Source organism: Anomaloglossus baeobatrachus, chromosome 4 (genome assembly GCF_048569485.1).
Source record: "Anomaloglossus baeobatrachus isolate aAnoBae1 chromosome 4, aAnoBae1.hap1, whole genome shotgun sequence".
Lineage (NCBI taxonomy): Eukaryota > Metazoa > Chordata > Amphibia > Anura > Aromobatidae > Anomaloglossus > Anomaloglossus baeobatrachus.
Genome location: NC_134356.1, coordinates 45949686 through 45971640, shown reverse-complemented (window position 1 = coordinate 45971640; position 21955 = coordinate 45949686). Strand labels below are relative to the sequence as shown.

The 21955-nt window shown below is 47.0% G+C and overlaps 1 protein-coding gene across 2 annotated transcripts in view; it reads right to left on the bottom strand.

Moving 5' to 3' along the window:
* Nucleotides 1-3000: 3000 nt before the first annotated feature.
* CLINT1 (clathrin interactor 1) overlaps nucleotides 3001-21955 on the bottom strand; it is a 113575-nt gene continuing 94620 nt past the window's right edge. The window contains exons 6-12 of one of the 2 annotated variants that reach the window (XM_075344290.1): nucleotides 21638-21815; nucleotides 19520-19760; nucleotides 17803-17875; nucleotides 8169-8249; nucleotides 7467-7750; nucleotides 7163-7349; nucleotides 3001-5403 (exon numbers count right to left, since the gene is read on the bottom strand). In XM_075344290.1, coding sequence (XP_075200405.1) covers nucleotides 5105-5403; nucleotides 7163-7349; nucleotides 7467-7750; nucleotides 8169-8249; nucleotides 17803-17875; nucleotides 19520-19760; nucleotides 21638-21815 — 1343 coding nt within the window. In that variant the 3' untranslated portion in view covers nucleotides 3001-5104. The remainder of the gene's footprint in view (nucleotides 5404-7162; nucleotides 7350-7466; nucleotides 7751-8168; nucleotides 8250-17802; nucleotides 17876-19519; nucleotides 19761-21637; nucleotides 21816-21955) is intronic. The other variant, XM_075344291.1, reaches the window with a different exon arrangement.

Below are 21955 nucleotides of genomic sequence, written 5' to 3'. Positions count from 1 at the left end.
GGTATCAGTGCCTTTGAGCAGGACAATGCCAATGTTATACTACACATAGGGCAGAGCTGAGGGGCAGGCACCCACAAATGGGGCTAGCTCTTGCCTCTCCTAGGAGATGCAGTTTGGGTAGTAAAATAAGAAAAAAACCCTTTCATTGCCGATTTGCGCTGCTGCCGGGCACCAACCTTTGGCCACAAGCATTCAGAATACTGACAGCTGGGTTGTTGGTTCTGGTCTGTGCCCTGTTAGATGACAGCGCCACTACATCACCCCGTCCAGCGTCCACTGCTATTCAGGACAGAAGAGTAGGAGACTGCGGTGGATGGGGAGAATTTTTATTAATTGTTCTTATATTATTTCACCACTAAATGGGAGCTACGGGGGACGTCACACTGTATAGAGGGCAACGGGGGACGTCACACTGTATAGAGGGCAACGGGGGACGTCACACTGTATAGAGGGCAACGGGGGACGTCACACTGTATAGAGGGCAACGGGGGACGTCACACTGTATAGGCGGGCTGCGGGGGACATCACACTGTATAGGATGGATGCGGGGGACATCACACTGTATAGGAGGGCTGCGGGGGACATCACACTGTATATAGGAGGGATGTGGGGGACATCACACTGTATATAGGAGGGATGTGGGGGACATCACACTGTATATAGGAGGGATGTGGGGGACATCACACTATATAGGAGGGATGTGGGGGACATCACACTGTATAGAGGACAACAGGGGACGTCACACTGTATAGGCGGGCTGCGGGGGACATCACACTGTATAGGAGGGATGTGGGGGACATCACACTGTATAGGAGGGATGTGGGGGACATCACACTGCATAGGAGGGATGTGGGGGACATCACACTGTATAGGGGGGCTGCGGGGGACATCACACTGTATAGGAGGGCTGAGGGGGACATCCCACTGTATAGGAGGGCTCGGGGGACATCACACTGTATAGGAGGGCTGCGGGGGACACATCGTACTGTATAGGAGGGATGTGGGGGACATCACACTGTATAGGAGGGATGTGGGGGACATCACACTGTATAGGAGGGATGTGGGGGACATCACACTGTATAGGAGGGAGTGGGGGACATCACACTGTATAAAGGGGCTGTGTAAACTGTATATTGACAGTCTAACCAGTGCTGGGGCAGATTTTGAGTAAGAAGCACAAATCCAGTTCTCCTGTAGTGAGAGTCTTGTTCTGATAAAACACGTCCTCAGCCCGTGTCCATTTCGAGGACTGAAGTGCCTAATGCTCAGGAGGTGGCAGTGAGAACTTGTAAAACGTGGTAATGGATCTGCTGCTAATGCTCTGGTGCCATTTTCTTTTAGGATCTACTTTCAGTGCTTTTATGAAGTCCATGCCTCCAACTTCAGGGGATTCCTTCACAATATTGGGCAAGCTGCAGTTTTGGGTGCACATATGATTACATATAACCTCTCTTATTGTATTTATGTATACAGTGTGTCCACCCATATCCTGTCCACCGTCATTAACTTGAGAACGGCGGCAGATATAGACATAGAAGTGGTGTCTAGGTATAGTAGAGTAGCCATGCGCTACGCAGTGAAACCACCTATAGCGCCACCTGGTGGAAAACAACGGAGTTAGCATTTTTATCGCGAAAACGGAACGAGATAGAGAAAAAAGTGAATTAAAATATTGTAGGGCATCATCAATTCAATTCAATACGAATCGACACCTTGCATACAAAAATGCTATGATATGAAACCCATGACCACCCAAAACATTGAATGCTGGTCACGCATATGGCGCTCATTTAACTTTGATGCTTAAAGTATCCCCCGTCAGCTGCAATGCACATCTGGGCTCTGCACAGCATACTGTATCTTGCTGCACGCTGTGCAATATGGTAGGTGACACGTTTGCACAAGCATCTGTGATACGTCGTCGTAGGTCCTGCAATGTTGGTGGAGGGGTCGCATACAGCTGCTGCTTGATGTGACCTCACAGAAAGAAGTCCAATGGGGTCAGGTCAGGTGAGCGGAGGCCACTCCACACATCCACCATACCCAGTGACTTATAGGAAGGTCTCCATGAGGTATCGCTTCACATCCGCAGCCTTGTGAGTTTTACATGTTCTAATCATAGCATTTCTGTATGCAAGGTGTCGATTCGTATTGAATTGATGATGCCCTACAACTTTGTATTTCACTTTTTCTCTATCTCGTTCCGTTTTCGAGATAAAAATGCTAACTCCGTTGTTTTCCACCAGGTGGCGCGCTATAGGTGGTTTTATTGTGTAGCGCATGGCTACTTTACTATACCTAGACACCACTTCTATGTCTATAGCTGCTGCCGTTCTCAAGTTAATGGCGGTGGACAGGATATGGGTGGACACACTGTATATTCTTTTCCTGAGCGCTGACTGGTAATTTATTACCCCCCATACACCAGACATCCCCCCCAAACCACAGCCCAGACGTTCTAGGTGGGTGCAGGAGCTGTTGATGTAACAACACATGAAAGCTCCTATTCTTTGAAACCAATTTAACCAGGGTGAATTGTTGAAAGATTAAAAACCACAGCGTGCTAATTACCCCCGCTCCTCATCTCTTATTCAGGCCGTGAATCATGTTCCATCACCATTAGCTGCAGCCCATGAATTTTGGTCTAATTAGTAGGGCTGGAGATGAAGCGTCGTTTGGACCTGGCACCCCGCGCCCGTCAGCACGGAGGAGATGTCATTAAACAATCTTAAATTATTTATGAAAATTACTTTGCCCAAAATTGTAATTATTTCCCCTCTCCGTGTGAATGCTGGTGCGATACAGCGGAAGGAATGAAGCAGGCAGGAGCGAGCCCGGGTCAGAAGGTTTAATGGTGGAGAACATCTGGAGGGCTACGGAGACAGGTAAACCGATCACACACAAGGGTACGGGGACAACCTCGGTGGAGATCATCTCGCTCTTCCCCCCGCCACCTGAAGACGTCTTGTGTTATAGCGACGAAAAATAAATAAAAAAAGATTTTAAAAAAAATCAGATTTAATTTTTTTTTTTTATACATATTTATTTCAAGCCAATAAATCTGACGGCAGCTACAGCTCACCTCATGTAATAATATAGATCTGTATTAATTCCATAACTGATTCCCAACACCGCCCGCTGCCTTATGTACAGGGGGAGAAGCGAAGGAGGGAAAAAACAAACAAAAAACTGTATAAAATCTAAAATCATGGTAAGCTTTGTAGAGAAGAGTCTGTACGGAACCCCACATTTCCCCCGAAAGCCACGGTGTAGGGGAACTGGTGTGATCTGGGACTTTGCAGGGTTCAAAGTAACTAAAATTTAAAGGGACGTGTCCACGTTTGAAAGTTCTTGTGTGTTAGAAGGGCCCCTAAGATCTACTTTGTCGGTACTGTCGATTTCCAGCACCCTTAAAACTTGCAAAGGGGGGTTCTTATGTTGTGCAAACGATATATAGCACTGCGACACAACCAAGGGTCATTTTGGGCGCCGATGACTTAAAAGGGCTAAGGCTGCCCAGCAGAGGGCAACTTAAAAGGATCCGGTCACCAGATTTGTCCCTTATGAGCTGCGGCCACCACCAGTGGGCTCTAATATACAGCATCCTAGAATATGTATATAAGAGCCCAGGCTGCTCTGTAGAGCGTAAAAAAAACAAATATCTTTATTATGCTCATCTAAGGGGCGGTCTGGTCCAGTAGGTGTTGCTGATCCTCCTCTCTGCTGCGATGGCCGTCCTCGTCAAGTAGGTGTTGCTGATCCTCCTCTCTACTGCGATCGCCGTCCTCGTCCAGTAGGTGTTGCTGCTCTCCAGTCTGGAGCCTCCTCTCTGCTGGGATGGCCGTCCTCGTCCTCCTCTTTCGCACGCCCGTGTGGATGACGTGTCCTACATCATCAACCCATGCCGGCATTGTGGTCCTGCACAGGTGCACTAAACTCTGCCCTGCTGCGGCAGATCAAAGTATTGTAGAGCGCATGCGCAAGCAGTCTTTGACCTTTCCTCGTGCATGCACATTACAGTACAAAGAAGACCAAAGTGCGCCTGCGCATGACCGCAATGCCAGCCTGTGTGGATGACGTAGGTCATGTTATGCACACTGGGCTGGGCAGGAGGAGAACGGCAATCGCCACAGAGAGGAGGCGCCGAACCGGAGAGCAGCAACACCCATCGGACCAGACCGCCCCCTAGGGGAGTATAATAAAGGTGTTTTTTTACATTCTACAGATCAGCCTGGGCTCTTATATACAGGATTCTGAAATACCGTACATAAGAGCTCACTGGTGGTGGCCGCAGCTTACAGGGGAAAATTCTGGTGACAGGCTCCCTTTAAATCTGTGTAGATCAACCACGCAGCTAAGGCAGGGGTGATGGAAAAAAAAAAGTGGAACTGAAAAGCGATCCTTACCTATAGAAATCCATGCAGTGTCTCTAAGCCTACATGCCCGGGGTTCTGTGTAATAAGGGGATCATATTCCTGGTCCCGGCTGTATACCCTATGGCTCGTCTCAGGGGTTGGAGGTGCCTATAAGCAGTATGAGTCTAAGTCTGCAGGATGTGTGTTCTTAGAAGCAGCGATGACTGACCAGCCGAAGTCACTTTGGAGAAAAATAGATAATTTCTTATATTACAAAAAAAAAAAAATAAAGAGAAAAGAAACCATTTCCGATGGAGCCGAGGAGCCAATACTGTCCATGAGGTTAGGAATGTGGAAGTTAGATGTGTGTGTATCAAATCCCATCCAAAGTAATTCAGAAACCTAAAAATGAGAGAGCGGGGATGAAGGGATGAAGGGATGAAGGAAGGAATAAAGGCGCCCTGTCACGTACCCTGACGGCAGACATTGTGTACCCGCTTAAAACTTGTCTGGTACATAAAAAGGCAACAGTGCTCACTACCGAGCCGGGTCTCTCCGCACCGTCCCCAGTCTCCCCTCTACAAACAGCTCGTCTGGAAGTCCATTTTGATTCATTTTATAAAAGATATTAATTTTCGTGGAGGAGAAGACTTCTCCCGATCCTCCGCCTTTTTGTCGTCACGTGTGTGTGCAGTTGAAAAATCCTTCAAAATTTCCCAGATCTGTGTGGGATCGGCCGGATAAAGCTTTTATTTGCTGAAGTTGGCAAAGTTTGCAAAGGCATCTTGTTTCGGTGGCATTGCTCCCGGAGCTAATCCCATAGGCATACCCATAGTTGCGGGCATGCCCATCACCCCTTGGTTCATCATTGGAGGGATTCCGGACATGCCCATTGTGCCAGTCATCATGTTAGGGATACCCATGGTTCCTGGCATGGGTCCGGGCATAATGGGGCTGGTCTGAGGTCTTATGGACATCATGCCTGGGCTTCCACCGACGTTCATACTTGCAAAGCTCTGCGGTAACATCCCCATCGGCGGCTGCATGTCTGTGGAATAAGGAGAGAGGGAAGCGAATTAGGCTTATTTTTAGCATCCAGTTATACCAGTACAAAGTCATTCATTTTATAGTCCAGACGACGGCCCAGCCCCGACGACGGCCCAGCCCCGAAGACGGCCCAGCCCCGAAGACGGCCCAGCCCCGAAGACGGCCCAGCCCCGAAGACGGCCCAGCCCCGAAGACGGCCCAGCCCCGAAGACGGCCCAGCCCCGAAGACGGCCCAGCCCCGAAGACGGCCCAGCCCCGAAGACGGCCCAGCCCCGAAGACGGCCCAGCCCCGAAGACGGCCCAGCCCCGAAGACGGCCCAGCCCCGAAGACGGCCCAGCCCCGAAGACGGCCCAGCCCCGAAGACGGCCCAGCCCCGAAGACGGCCCAGCCCCGAAGACGGCCCAGCCCCGAAGACGGCCCAGCCCCGAAGACGGCCCAGCCCCGAAGACGGCCCAGCCCCGAAGACGGCCCAGCCCCGAAGACGGCCCAGCCCCGAAGACGGCCCAGCCCCGAAGACGGCCCAGCCCCGAAGACTGCCATGTTTTACTTTAGATCCCCTTGGGCCTGTGGCCACTTGTTACTTCTATCAAGTACTACAATAGCTCAGCACAGTGAAAATCATGGTCTCTTATGGAGGCCCAGCCTTGTCTGGGCTTCATAGGAGCAACAAGGAGACCGAAAGCGGCCACACCGAAGTAACGCCACTTAAAAGGGAACCAGTGACTTGAAAAAACACCATTACCTGCTGATATGGGGTTATTCTACAGGTTAATACCATATGGAACCTGCTCGTTGCCTGCACATCAAACCCCGCTGCGAGGAGGAAAGGAACTTTAATCCTCCCGACAACTCAGGTTTCAGTGATCGTGGTGGTGTCGGAGCGAGTTCAGTCACAGCTCTGTGTATGGAGAGTGGCAACTTTACCTGTGCTCCTGGCACTGACTGATAGCCGCTCAGCATTGGAGCCTGCTGTCAGTTAGTGCAGAGGGCGAGGTTACAGCCACCGATCTCCATGCACAGAGCTGTGACTGAACCAGCACCGGCATTGCAACCGTGACTGAAATCGGAATGCTGCCAGGCGAGTTAAAGTTCTCAGTTCTCCGGGATCTCAATCTGTGCATCCGCGGCTATTTTCTTGACGTCTATTGCGTCAACCACCGGCGGGCCCAACGGAGCCCGCCAGCATGCTCAATGACACCACTGTCCGCCACTAGGCTCAATGGCACCTAATGTGACACCCCTGAGCCCCCAGTATCGCAGACCTTCCTGAGCCACGAGACTCCCGAGTTCGAAGTATCGCTGGCCTTCCGTCCTGTGAGACTCTCCTGAGCCGCATACACCCCGCCCTCCGATCCTGCAGAATCGTCGACCCAGCCACTTGAGCTGCTCTACCGCTACCATCACGCCGGTGAGCCAATATAACACATACTAGGATTATAAGACGGCCCCCATTTTAACAATAATTGTTTTTATTTTCCAGCTCTAAATTTGGGGTGCGTCTTATAATCCGAGGCTTATACTAGAGTCAATAGGTTTTTCATGGTAAAAGAAGGGGCCTCGGCTTATACTGGAGTATGTATGGCAAGTTATTACTGATGGCTGTGCACCCCCATGTTATAGGCAGGCACACAGAACTAAACCATCTTGTGTGTGTAAGGACACTGCACACAACTCCCATTAATTCTACTTTTTGGAATAGGAGTGGGTGTAAATTGTGCCCAGTTCTGGTTTCAGCCACCATTACTGACTGTCCACTTACTTTGTTGCTGCATCATGGCGTTTAAGGAGGGTTGTGATGGTTTGCAGGACTGCATGCCTGGCATGAGACTGTCCAGGGATATGTTGACGCTGGGGTCAGACCAGGTAGATGGGAGCGATTTTCCTGGGATCTTCATGTCCGTTCCATGCGCGGGCATTGTGTTTTGTTTCTGCAGACTCTGTAGGGGCTAAAAAATGGTAAGTTACATGTAATACAGCACCAAAAATGGACTGACTGGGACATCCCCATGCAATTAAGTCTTCGAAAGACTGTCCTCCTCCCAGGATGGTGAAACGTGGCCTACCTGAGACCTAGACATGGGAAGCGTCACTCCTACTGAAGCGGAGCTCATCATGGACAGGTTCATGCTCTGGGACGTGCTCATGGTGGCGTGTGTGGCGCCCATAAGGTCAAAGAGGTCTGTTGTGTTTGAGGCAGCAGGGGTGGGATGCGGTTGTGAAGAAGCAAATATGTCAGTGTTTTGGTGCGAGACTGCATACACGTCAGCCGTCGGCACCGGTGGGGCTGTTCCTGGCTGACTGAAGGCACCCCAGTCTCCGAAATCTCCGTTACCAGTTGCTGTTGAGCCTGAAAAAAACCCCCAAAAAACTGTTAAATAATAATTTACACAGAAAAATTCCCTAATGACTCAATGACTCAGATGTCCTACGTTATCAAGTGTGGGGCTCTGTGAGGGCTTCTTTTTTGCGGCTCAAGCCAACATTTTTATTGATTTTGGGCAGATCCGATATTTTGATTGCTTTTTTTTTTTTACCGCTTGTGCTATATACAGCAATGCCATAGTATTGGTTTCTATATAAAAAATCAGATCTCCGCTGTGCACGAGGCTGTTAAAAGTAGATGATGGTTCAATAACAGCCATCACCTGCCGGCAAAGATGCAGGCTCCGTTCCTGAGCCCGCAGAAAAGTCAGGGAAGCAGACATTGGACGTACCAATAGGTCCAACATCTGTAAGGTTAGCCTTTTTACTGTGTATGTGCTTACCTTGTGCTGTTGGGAAGATGGAAGACTGAGCAGCAGATGAATTAAAATCTGCAAAACCACCAAAAGGATCTGCGGTGGAGCCTATATGCAAAATACAGAAAGAAAAGTTGTAAACCAGTAAATGTGGCACAAAATGTTATAAATTTTTGGTTTAGCGATACTAGAAACAACATATGGATGGATGCGTTTTTTTATTATTAAAAGTTGGATAGCCCCTTTAAGACTTTGCACATTTGTAAAAATGATTTTATTCTTCCAATGCATCTATAGAACATAGATTTAGTAAATCACCGTTTTTCCCCCGAAAATAAGACCACCCCAAAAATTAAGTCCTAGCACTTTTTTTCGGCCTTTTTGGAGTATGCTTGTAATATAAGCCCTAGTCCAACAATGAGCCCTAGTCCAACAATGAGCCCTAGTCCAACAATGAGCCCTAGTCCAACAATGAGCCCTAGTCCAACAATGAGCCCTAGTCCAACAATGAGCCCTAGTCCAACAATGAGCTCTAGTCCAACAATGAGCCCTAGTCCAACAATGAGCCCTAGTCCAACAATGAGCCCTAGTCCAACAATGAGCCCTAGTCCAACAATGAGCCCTAGTCCAACAATGAGCCCTAGTCCAACAATGAGCCCTAGTCCAACAATGAGCCCTAGTCCAACAATGAGCCCTAGTCCAACAATGAGCCCTAGTCCAACAATGAGCCCTAGTCCAACAATGAGCCCTACTCGCGTAGCATACTATAATAGTATCCTGAAATAGGGCTTTGGCAGCCCTTTCAGATATGTAAACTTTTATTGCTGTATGTTGCCCTGTTGTGTTGCTGTAAGTCCCGAAACTTGATAGTCAAATGCCGGCAAGTTATCAGAAAAATGAATATTCACCCCCTTCCCCGCCTATAACCCCTCCAACCCCTATGTTCCGGGTGTCAGTGATTCACTCATATTGCCGTATTACTGCCCAAGGATTGTATCACAATGCTAGGACTGGCCTGCGGCTCTCCTGACCTAAGAGTATGAGCGTGTATTTCTATGCAACTTTTACACTTGGGTGAGTAGAGCAGAAAGCCAGTACAAGGATTACGCTGCTGCAATTCTCGGGCAGTAATATGGCAATATGAGTGAATCACTGACACATGGAACAGAGGGCTGGGAGGGGTTATGGGCGGAGAAAGGAGGTGAATATTCATTTACAATTAACACATTTTCCAATCACTGACACCAATAAAAAAAATATATAAAAAGACAACCCCTGAAAATAAGCCCTAGCCAAAAATATAAGATCTGGTCTTATTTTTGGGGAAAAACTAGCAGATCTGACTAAAGAGTGTGAACAGTTCTTATGAAGAACTAATGTATAACTGCGGTTACAGACTACAGAAACCATCCCTACAATAAGGTGTTACACCACTCCCTCTTTGTGTGAATTCAGACCGATGCGGATTTTACCTGCAGATGTTACAAAAAAAACCCCAAAACTCATTGAGATAGCGTGGCTGTGACAATCTGCAGCAATACGTAAATTTAGCACATGTAGAATTTCCAGATGGATCCCTGGGAGAACGTTTCTGCCACGTGTGACTGTAAGACTGTCAATAGGATACTAAGAAAAAAAAAAAAAGATTTTGGATACTCACCGTAAAATCTCTACAAAAGAGACCATGTACCATGTATGTATGTATGCTGCTGCCACTAGGTAGGCTGCCACTAGGCAATACAAAAAGGTAACTCCTCCTCAGTTGGATATACCTACCGCCCGGAGCCACCTGACCAGTAAGTGTGAAAGCTGTAGGAGAAGCAACCTGAAATAGTTTACAGACTGGCCAAAGAGAGGTATTTAAACGAGGCGGGTGCGGTGTTGCCCAATGAAGGATCTGAGAAAGATTTTACGGTGAGTACCCAAAATCTTCTTTTCTCTATTGCTTCATTGGCGGACATTGGATGTTCCAAAGCAGTCCCCAAGGGTGATGAAAGGACTGGAAAATTGTTAGATCAGAGGCAAGAATCTCATGTCAGAAAGCGTCTACTTTACTATGCAAAACCTTTCTGCCTTGACCTGAAACCTCGAGGAATAAAGGGCAAGGTGAATACTCTGTAGAACCTGGAAAAGGAAGAGCAGGTAACTAGAAGCAGCTTAGAGAGCTGCCAAGAAAGGCCTGACGACAAATGGTGTAGCAGGCCCAAAGCACAGGCGTAGGGAGCAGGAACGACAAAGGTGGTTCTCTGTCCCATGCCAATATGTGTCCACAGAATGGCAGAGTGAAACCAGACTGGAAGAACATGACCTTCCAGATCAGAAACACGGAATCTGAGCATGTGAGGAATATATCCTAGACAGAGGGGCACTGAGATGGACATTGACTAGCTACAACACATCTAAGAGATCGGACAGGAGGACGAGAAGGAGAACAATGGAACAAGCGAAAATTATCTCTGAAAGAAAGGTCAAAAGAAGGTGGAAACGAATACAGAAACACCAAAACTAGATGAAGGTCAGGGAGTAAGAGCTGGCAGCCTTGAGACTCGCCCATGGAAGTGATAGTCACTGGAAAGGACTTTACAGGAAACAAGGAAGTATGGATATAATGGATACAAAGGAAGAGTGCAGAGGAGCGTTCCTCACCTGATGAGGTCTTAGCGATCCACTGGAGGTCGCTAGAAAATTATCAATCGTAGGACATCTCAAACGGAGTACGGGAAACTAGTTTCCATGAAAGGAAGATAGAAACTTGACCTTAGGGAGCTGAGGAACAAATTAGACTCAAGGTCCGACAACAAGGCAGCCAGGAGGGAAGGAAGATGAAAGAGGAGAGAAGAGATCAGAGGGATTCCCTACTGAGATCACTATCAATCTGATTGGAGGAACCGGAGGCTTGAGCGCTGTGGTCCACAAGCCAAGGCGAGTAACTGAGAAAAGTAAAATTCTGATGGAGGAAGAATGATGGATCTGGGGAACAGATATGGGAGCTTCCACGTGGAGTCTGCAAGAAGGTAGACAACCTCAGAGAGATGATAGACAATCTCTGAGGCCTAAGTCCTTGGGTCGTATTGGGATTAGAAATTCTCCAATGGAGAAAAAAAAAAAAAAGAAAAGATATCTGGAGTATGAATATCTGAGGATTTTGAGTGAGAGCAGAACACTGCCACCAGGTCAAGAATAAGAGACTGAGGAGGAGACAGATATATAAGAGAATCGCTTTGCCGTAAGGAACATGGAACGAAAGGTGAGAGCTTCAGTTCCAAGAAGAAGAGTTGAGAACTTCTCTACAAAAAGAGGAATTCTGCTTGTGCAGGTTGAAACCACATGCCCTGGCCAAGTAGACACTGGGTCAGGATAGGAGGCGACTTCGGCATGCTGAAGGTCGAACCCAAGCGAGGAGTGTGCTGAGAGAACATGTAAAAATTTTGCGGTGTGCTGAGAGCAGAGCCTTGAACCACATACGTGAAAGGGATGAAAACCAATATCCCTCTGTAGCATGGAATGGATATACCACTGATGTGATCCTTGCAACGGATATTGGAGAAGCAACTAAGCAGAATGGCAACGCCGTGAGCTGAGAGAAAGATTCGGACTTCTTCGACAGTCCAGGAAGCGGATGAACAGAGGCAAAATCAAGCTCACTAGGTAGAGGAAAGACCGTAGATTCCAGGGGATAAATCAGAAATGGGGAATTCCATCCTGGAGGGTGTGAAGGAAACATCAGTACATAAGCCATAGATCCAGAATGGGATGAGAGGAGCCGTCCTGCCACTGGACCAGAAGACATCTAAATGGAAAAAATCCAGAGTGGATAGACTAAAGCCACGCAAACCTGGGAAAAAAACCCTTCAAACTCTCTGAAGGGTTGTCTATGCTGGGGTCTGAACCCAGAACCCATGTGCTGTGAACCAATGGTGTGAAATGAATAGCCATCATGCTGAGGCAAAGAAAGACGACACACTCATGAGGACTCCATTCGCTAGGATGATTGGTCCAGCCTATGGAAGTAATGATAACTTGAGGCTTCTAAATGTATGCCTTGTTGATCCTAGGCAAGAGAGGTGACAGTCTAGGAGAGGAAGGAAGAAAATCCTACTGGCATTTGTATCAGTTTACCTTGACATGCAGCATATTATCAAGAGGAGATTGAAAACTGTCGGCAGCTGTAAGAGAAGACAACCAGCTACTTACACATGTGGCCAATCTGCTCTGCGACGTCCAACCATTCTAAGAAAGGACCACGAAAAGTGCCTGGCGAAGGAAACCGGGCAGGCGGAGACAGACCCAACACAACCAACCGGGCACAAGTGCTGACCCTGTAAACCTCTGGAACAGACTTATCCCTATGCTGGCATAGGCTGTCTGGGTGAGACGGCGCTGAAACCAAGAGTCACGATCTAATCACCGGGAGATCAGAGTACAATGTGAAATATTGAAAAAGGATACAAATTCCTGCAGAAAGAGAGAGGACCCATTTTCACGATATTTGGACATCGGATCCAGGATTGAATAGGTTCTTGTACTTTGTAACTTGCAAAGGTCAAAATGCGATCCAATTTATGTAAGAAAACGTAAGTGTCGACAAAACAGACCAAGAGGCTGAGGCAACAAGATCGCAATCAGCGCTGAGGTTCATGGTAGATGTTGTATAAGACTCACTGAATAGTGGAAAGATTACTCGAACCGCTCCATGATGGTAAGTCTGACTTAGTGATTGGTTGACAGAGCATCTGGACCGCAACCGTAATTGGCATGAGGTGCATGGTAGAAGTGGGTCTGAATAGTGGACAGTGCACTAGGACCGCTGCTGCAAACGATCATGTGGTACGTGGTAGATGGGGCGTCTGACTCACTGGATAGTGGGCAGAGAACATGGACCGGTGTTGCAATCGGCCAAGAGGAATGAGGTAGATGGTGCGTTTGACTCACTGCATAGCAGACAGAGTACTAGCACTGCTGCTGTGCTTGACCCTGTGGTACATTCAGTGTGAATAGAATACCAACTGGTTGTGGGCTAGGCAAATACTCAACAGCTGTAGACGATGTCTGAACACAGTCGTCAGATCTGACAGATCTAAACAGAGTAGCGGCCTCTGAAGACAGGAACGTACTATAGTGATCAGCTGGGGGAGCACCATTTGGGAACGCCATTGAGATGTTGTCTGCATAGGCTAAAGGTGATGTCGGAAGTCTGTCCTGAGTTCTGTCCTAATAGTTTATTCACTGATATTGCGGGCAAAGGGGAGGAAGGATTCGAATGAGGATATAGTTATTGAGAAACAGCAGCAGGGAAGTTCTCAGGATGACAGCGCTTACCCCGGAGTGAACCAGAGACCCTGACCCTGTCTGTGGTGTGAGAGACAAGCAGTCAGGGTTGTGGAGGCTGCAGGCAGGTAATGCCGGCATCAGATGAACAAAGATGGCGCCTAGGAGGAAGTGTGTCAAAATTGGGCACGCTGTATTCCTGCGAGTCTAAGGAGCAAGACGTGCTGTGAGTAGTGGAGGCCGGAGTGCAGGGGCGTATCCTGGACCAGCCCCCAACCAATCCAGGAATTTTTAAACCTGGAAGTCGGGCAGAACCAGGGTATTTTCCCCATGACCTAGGGAGAGAGATACGTGTCTTGAAGGCCCTTGAAACCATCTTCGCAGTACAATAAGGAAGACGGTCATCAGCTGTCCCGGACGCTGTCTGTCGGGTGTATGGGAGTCCTGGTTCCGTTTTTCCTCCCTGCATGTCAGACTCTGGAAGGCAAGCGGGCAGGGGAATGGTGGTAAGGACCGACCATCAGGGAGCCAACAAACACTCAATGTATTATGGGGGTAGGGTCCTGACTCGTAGACCAGAGAGTCAACACTAGTGATGCAACTCCACGCTGTTCTCTCGATCTCTAGGTGGGATGACAACCTCACACTGTGCTCTCTGTGGGATGACAACCCCACACTGTGCTCTCGGTCTCTAGGTGGGATGACAACCCCACACTGTGCTCTCGGTCTCTCGGTGGGATGGCAACCCCACACTGTGCTCTCGGTCTCTCGGTGGGATGACAACCCCACACTGTGCTCTCGGTCTTTAGGTGGGATGACAACCCCACACTGTGCTCTCGGTCTTTAGGTGGGATGAGACAAGCCCATACTGTGCTCTCGGTCTCTAGGTGGGATGAGACAAGCCCATACTGTGCTCTCGGTCTCTAGGTGGGATGAGACAAGCCCATACTGTGCTCTCGGTCTCTAGGTGGGATGAGACAAGCCCATACTGTGCTCTCGGTTTCTAGGTGGGATGAGACAAGCCCATACTGTGCTCTCGGTCTCTAGGTGGGAAGACAACCCCACACTGTGCTCTCGGTCTCTAGGTGGGATGACGGCCCCACACTGTGCTCTCGGTCTCTAGGTGGGATGACAACCCCACACTGTGCTCTCGGTCTCTCGGTGGGATGACAACCCCACACTGTGCTCTCGGTCTCTCGGTGGGATGACAACCCCACACTGTGCTCTCGGTCTCTATGTGGAATGACAACCCAACACTGTGCTCTCGGTCTCTAGGTGGGATGAGACAAGCCCATACTGTGCTCTCGGTCTCTAGGTGGGATGAGACAAGCCCATACTGTGCTCTCGGTTTCTAGGTGGGATGAGACAAGCCCATACTGTGCTCTCGGTCTCTAGGTGGGATGACGGCCCCACACTGTGCTCTCGGTCTCTAGGTGGGATGACAACCCCACACTGTGCTCTCGGTCTCTAGGTGGGATGACAACCCCACACTGTGCTCTCGGTCTCTAGGTGGGATGACAAAGTGACACAACTCCACTCTATTGCCCAATCACAGTATCTGAAAGTAAAAGGGAACTCATTAATAAAAACACAACAAGAAGTCCAGTGTCTGCCTCCTACTGACACTAAGTTAAAATCTGATCGGCTTGGCTCCGGTCGATGGGTGTATCCTACTGAGGAGGGGAGAACTTTTTGCTTGTCTTGTGTCAGCACTATACAACCATGGTTTTGTGTCCCCCCCCCCCATAAAGTGATAGAGAAAAGGGCAATGGAAATAGAGTAATATGTCTGAAGTATCAGAATGGTCAAGGTTGGTTTGGAGTCTGTAACCATGGAGAAACACTAGTCTGCATTGGAGCTGCATACACAAAAAAAATTATATTAAGGAATGGAGGACAAATCAGATTCTATGGGTCCCTCCCCGCCGTCTAATACATAAATGGGCCAGAAGATGCTTTATAATTAGTACTTAACATGCAAATATAAAAAGTTTCTCCAAGTTATTTGGAACAATAAAAATAAAATATGACTAAACAGTAAAGAGCACACAATCCGCAAACCTCCCTCGCACATAAAATATAATAGGGGGAGCAGGGCTGTCTGGGTCCGTTCTTGACAGAGTCGGACGTGTCTACTCGGTGACCGTCCTCTCAGCACAGCTGGCAAAGCAGGTGGTGCCATAACATCTGCCCGGCACTCAAAGATCCCTGAAGACCATTTTTGATGCCTGGCGCCATGCCCGTGCTGCCACAACTCTACAAGAAATTCTCACCATCTGGCACAACCAACAGGACAAAACATAAAAAAAAAAAAAAAAAAAAAAAGTGTTCTGCTTGGGAAATTGCTGGGAGGCCAAATACCGAGGCATAAAAATGAAGAAAAAAAAAAGAAATCAGATGAACACAAATAAACTTCATCATCTCTGGATACACAAGAACAAAGAGGAATGTAGAAACCACGGACCACCAAGGAAAAGTAAATCGGCTCATTGTTCTTACAGCGACACAGTTCCTTGGTTATCTTAAGCCGGCCATACACATTAGATGGCTGTTGGCCAAACGGTGATTCGGCCGGTGTGGACCTGTGGCCTCTATACGAGAGTCAGCTCAAGGTATATCTGGTTGGGGCTTATCTCTAGGAGAACAGAGAGATCCACAGTCCGGAATTGGAGATATCTGGCCAACATCGTTCCAGACAATCAATGGTCCGGGGGCCCCATATACATTACTGTTGGCCAAATCCATCAATTTTGGCAGCTTTGGTTAACATTAGTTTAATATGTATGGGGGGGGGCTTCAGTCCTAATACAAATGTCTGTGATTGGCATCGTTCGTAAAAACAAGCTATTGGTCATCAATGTGTAGCCATATTAAATATAGACGCCTGCATTGCTCAGGTGGAATTTTGGCCCATTCTTCCACACAAACACTCTTCATAAAAGTAGCCCAAGGAACCTTCAGGATTTGAACTCTGAGCTTTAGTTCCTTCCATACGTTTTCTATTGGATTCAGCCCTGGTGATCGGCTGGGCTATTCTAGCTGCTTTATACTCTCAAAGTAACTGAGCGTTTCCTCGGCTGTGTGCTGAAATGTCCACCCCCATTTCATATTCATCATCCTGATAGATGGAGGCAGATTTTGATCAGTAATGTCTCAGAACTTTTGTCCATTCATCCTTCCTTCAATTACATGAAGTTTGCCGACGCCGTATGTTGATAAACAGCCCCACACCAAGATGTTCCCACTTCACTATTGTTGGGCTTCCATACATTGTGTGTATTTTGGCATCCAAAGAGTTTATTTTGAGGTCATCTGACCAGACTATGGTCTCCTAGTATTTCACAGGCTTGTCTAAATGTTATGGAGTAAACTTTAAACATCTTTGAATATTCTTTTTGTTCAGCCATGAAGTCTTACATGGTGAGCGTGCATACAGGCCATGGAGGGGGGAGTGTATTTTTTTATTATTTTCTGTGAAACAATTGTACCTGCTGATTCCAGGTCTTTCTGTAGCTCCACGCAAGTGGTGGTCCTTGGCTCTTGGACAACTTTTCGGGTAATTCTTTTCACTACTCGGTCTGAAATATTGTGGGCAACACCTGGTCGTGGTTGTTTTATGGTGAAATGATGTTCTTTCCACTTCTGGATTATGGCCCCAACAGTGCTCAGTTGCACCTTCAGTATTAGAAATTCTTCTGTAACCAAATCACTCAGTATGTTTTGCAACAGCTCACTGGTTTTACCCATCAAGAGATGTTTCTTGTGTGGAACCTTGGTAATGAGACACCTTTATATAGGTCATCACTTGAAATCTGCTGATATTTTTCACCAAGTGGCAGGATTGCTGTCTAATTACGGATAGATTTCAGCTGTCATGACTATCCATGGATTTTTGCACCTCTCTTTTTCCCTGTGCCATTTCTCATTATTACACATACCGTAACTTACATTTATGGACATCTATTGATTGATTTCTTTGCCTGGGTGGATTGGATGGGTTGTTACTGCCATCTGGTGAAAATGTCATGTCAATAGCACCTTACGAAATATATTTACTTAGAAAATTGGTGATGTGTTTAATATTTAATTCACCCACTGTATGTGCATCTAATTATGAAATAACCGAATCTTCCGATGATTCCACCACGGCCACACATTTAAGGAGGGAGGAATAAGCTGCCGACATACTGTTCTGGCAGCAGCTTAATCCGGTATGGAACAAATGATTATGAATGTTGAAAATCAACATGTCTGATCTGACTTTCTTTTGTCATTAGAAACTAGGAAGCCGCCATATACACAAGATCGTCAGCAAATTTCACTGATCTGCTATAAGACCAGCTTTACATGATTCAAACTTTCCCAACATTTGCCCATTTCTGCCCATACATTACCTGATTTTGCTTCTGAATCAAATATATCCAATAGGTCACTGGATGTTTTCTTACTGCCCTCACCAGAAGCAGCCTGAAAAGAAAAAAAAAAAAAAAAAAGTACAGTAACTCAGACCATAACAATATAATAAAAGAGTACAAGTACAGTATAATCATGTGTCATCATGTACAATTAAAGGGGATTGTACCCTTAAAAATGAATCTTTCACCAGGTTTTTGCCATCTAATCTGAAAGCAGCATAATGTAGAGACAGAGACCTTGATTCCAGCGATGTGTCACTTACTGTGCTGGATGCTGTAGCTTTGATAATGATCTCTTGCTGATGAATCAATTATTTTATTAAAGGACTAGTAAACCTGCTGCCATGTAGTCCTCCATGTTCATGTTTAATCTTTCCCAAACCACTGATTGGCAGCTTTAGGTCTTCACTGTGCATAGGCAGAAATCTGCCAATCCGTGGAATAGGAGGTTATATAGAGTCCAACATTGAGAGATCTGGTAGATCTCCAGCAGATAAAATCACTGCTTTATTAAAATGTCATCGGTAAGTTATACATCACTGGAACAGGGTCTCTGCCCTTACATAATGCTGCTCTCAGATGGGGTAGCAAAAGTATGATAACAGGTTCCCTTTAAAGGGAACTTGTCAGGTGAAATATGTACCTAGAACCATGAGCAGTTCTGGGTGCATATTTCTAATCCCTGCCTAACCGTCCCTGTATACACTAGCATAGATAAAGAGATCTTTAAAAAAAAAAAAAGTATTTCTAAAGATCCTTTATGATATGCTAATGAGCTCACTCTGCCCTCTTAGCATGTTAGCATGCTCACAGGGGCATACTAAAATGCTATTCAATGCCCATTATCAGTGGCGACGTGCGTACCTGTGTCCGTTGTCACGACATCTCAGACGCTGGGCACTGCGCATGATAAGATGTCCAGGCACTTCCAGTCATGTGCACTATGAACCCGGTTTCAGAGAGGTCTAGTGCGCATGACCGTAAATGCCAGGGACGTCTGATCATGTGCATTGACCCCTAAACTCAGCGTCTGAGGCGATGACAATGGACACAGGTAAGTGCCTCACCATCTATGACGCTCGGCAATGGGAATTGAATAGCATGTTAGCATGCCTCTGTGGGTGTACTAACATGATAAGAGGGTGGAATTAGAGCAGAAAGCAACGCCCTTGTGACTAGTCCCTGCGTTCATTAGCATATCATAAATGATCTCTAGAAATACTTTTTCTTTTAGATCTCTTTATCTATGCTACTAGATACAGGGACGGTTAGACAGGGATTAGCAATATGCACCCATAACTGCTCGTGGATCGGAATGCATAGGGGACCTGACAGGTTCCCATAAAAAAAAAAAAAAAGGGTCTTTCGGGTGTTAAAAAACAAACGCCCTTTTTTCTTTTGCGCACGTTGCTTCTTTTTACCTTGCAGTTTTTGGTGCACGTCAACTGTTGGTACGTTTATTCCTGTTTTATGTACTTCCAACCATTGAATTCACAAAAAAAAAAAAGGACCCAAAAAAAATGCAGCAAAAAATGCACCAAAATATGCATGTGTTTTTTTTCAGCCACAAAGTGAGTTTTTTCATGCAGAAAATTTCTGCAGCGTGCGCACATACCCTAAAGATGATGAAAATCACTGAGAACAGCATACAGGTCTCTCCTGTATTATGTCAGATAGCAGAGGACAATAGACCGACCTTATTTGCAGCAGGATGGCTGGTAGAGGAGGTGAGGTCAGGACTCTCTTTATCTCCGGTGTAGTGTGCAGCTGCGCCGAGGTCGATTTTGGATGGGTTGCCGGTACGTTTGGAGGATCGGGTGGTGGTGGTCTCGGTGGCCTGAGTGATGTGGATGTGCTTGGTGGTGACCGTCTCCTCCTCGTCTTTGAACTCTCCTGTTTGTTTTGTCCGGTTATTTTTCCGCTCTTCTTCGCTGTCACTAGAGAGAGTGGAAACCAATCAAATATACGAGCCGCTATAGCATAGACTGATAACATTTTAGGATACAGATAATGTTTCGATCACTAAATGTTGCATTATATTAGAAAACTGATACGGCAACAAATAAATAACTTTGCCATTTAGATTTTTTTCCTTTTTACGATGTTTGCAGTATGGGTTAATGTTGATACATCTAGGTACCAGATTTTAAAGTGATAACCTTAAGACATCTATTTTACGTATCACTAACAACTGGTGTATTCCCCTCATGCTTTAAACATGCCTCCATCACACCCATCCTCAAAAAAGCCTCCCTTGACCCTTCCTCTGTGTCTAGCTACCGCCCCATATCACTTCTCCCTTATGCCTCTAAACGTCTAGAACAGCATGTCCATCATGAACTGTCCTCACACCTCTCCTCCTGTTCCCTCTTTGACCGGTTACAATCTGGCTTCTGAACCCATCACTCCACTGAAACTGCCCTAACCAAAGTCACCAATGACCTACTAACTGTCCAAGCCAAGAGACACTGCTCTGTCCTCCTCCTCCTGGACCTGTCCTCTGCCTTTGACACAGTGGACCATTCCCTCTTGCTACAGACTCTCTAACCTCTTGGTATCACAGACTTGGTGCTATCCTATATCCCTTCATATCTAATGAACCTGACTTTCAGCATCTCCCAGTCTCACACTACCTCCTCACCTCACCCCCTATCTGTTGGTGTCCCCCAAGGTTCGGTTCTTGGACCCCTCCTCTTTTCCATCTACACCTTTGGCCTCGGACAGCTCAGAGCCCCCCAGCTTTTGGTATCACCTCTATTCTGATGACACGCAGATCTACCTCTCTAGCCCTGATATCACCTCCTTACTAACCAGAATCCCACAAGATCTGTCTGCTCTTTCATCCTTCTTTTCTGCTTGTTTCTAAAACTGAACATGGACAAAACAGAATTCATCATCATTCCACCATTTCACTCTACCACTCCCCCTGACCCATCCATCAAACTCAATGGCTGCTCACTCTTTCCTATCATGCGTGCTCACTGCCTGGGAGTAACCTTTGACTCCGCTCTCTCCTTCAAGCCACATATCCAAGTCGTTTACACCTCCAGTCAACTCAAACTCAAAAATATTTCCTGGATCCAAAAGATTCCTTGATAAAGAATCTACAAAAATACTACTGCATACCCTCATCATCTCCCACCTCAACTACTGCAACCCCCTGCTCTGTGGCCTCCCTTCTAACACTCTTTCACCCCTACAATATATCCTACATTCTGCTGCCCGACTAATCCCCCTGTCCTCTCCTCTTTGCCAATCCCTTCACTGGCTTCCCATTGCCCAAAAAAACCTGTTTCAAAACACTAACCTTGACATAGAAAGCCATCCACAACCTGTCTCCTCCATACATCTGTGACCTAGTCTCCCGGTACCTACCAGCATGCAACCTCAGATCCTCACAAGATCTCCCTCTCTACTGCCCTTTTATCTCCTCTTCCCACAATCGCATAGATTTCTCCCGTGCCTCCCCCATACTCTGGAACGCTCTACCCCAGCATATCAGATTTTCACCTACCATGGAAAGCTTCAAAAAGAACCTGAAGACCCACCTCTTCAGACAAGCCTACAACCTGCCGTAACCCACAGTCCACCATAGCGCTGCATGGCTTGATCTACCCTCACCTACTGAATCCTCACCCATCCCTTGTAGACTGTGAGCTAGCCTCTCCAGACTTTATTGCCATCGGCCTGGCTCTTTGTTTACCTCATAGACATACTGAAGTTTAGCCCAAGTTGATCTCAAGCTGGTGATGAGTTAGTATAGGAGATGTGATCTGGTCACTTTAGATGCCGTGTAGCCCAACAAGTCACTTACCTGCCCCTTTCAGGAGACTCTTCTCGGTCTTTCCTCCTGAACTTGTTGATGGTGTCGTCTATGGTGCTCCCGATCTTGTCGCTTATCTCCCCTAACGTATTGCTGAATGGGAATCCCGTCTTACTTTTATCCCACTCTTCGTCCCATTTAGATCTAGGTTCTGAGTCGTAGCGTTCATCTGTAGGACATTCAGCACAGACAGGTTAAAGCCCCAACAACCCCCAAGCGTTAAGGTGAGAGAATACGAGGAGTAGTAATCTGATATGCGAGACCACGGACGCGTCCTCCTCCTTCTCTACAAGACACAGATCCACGGAG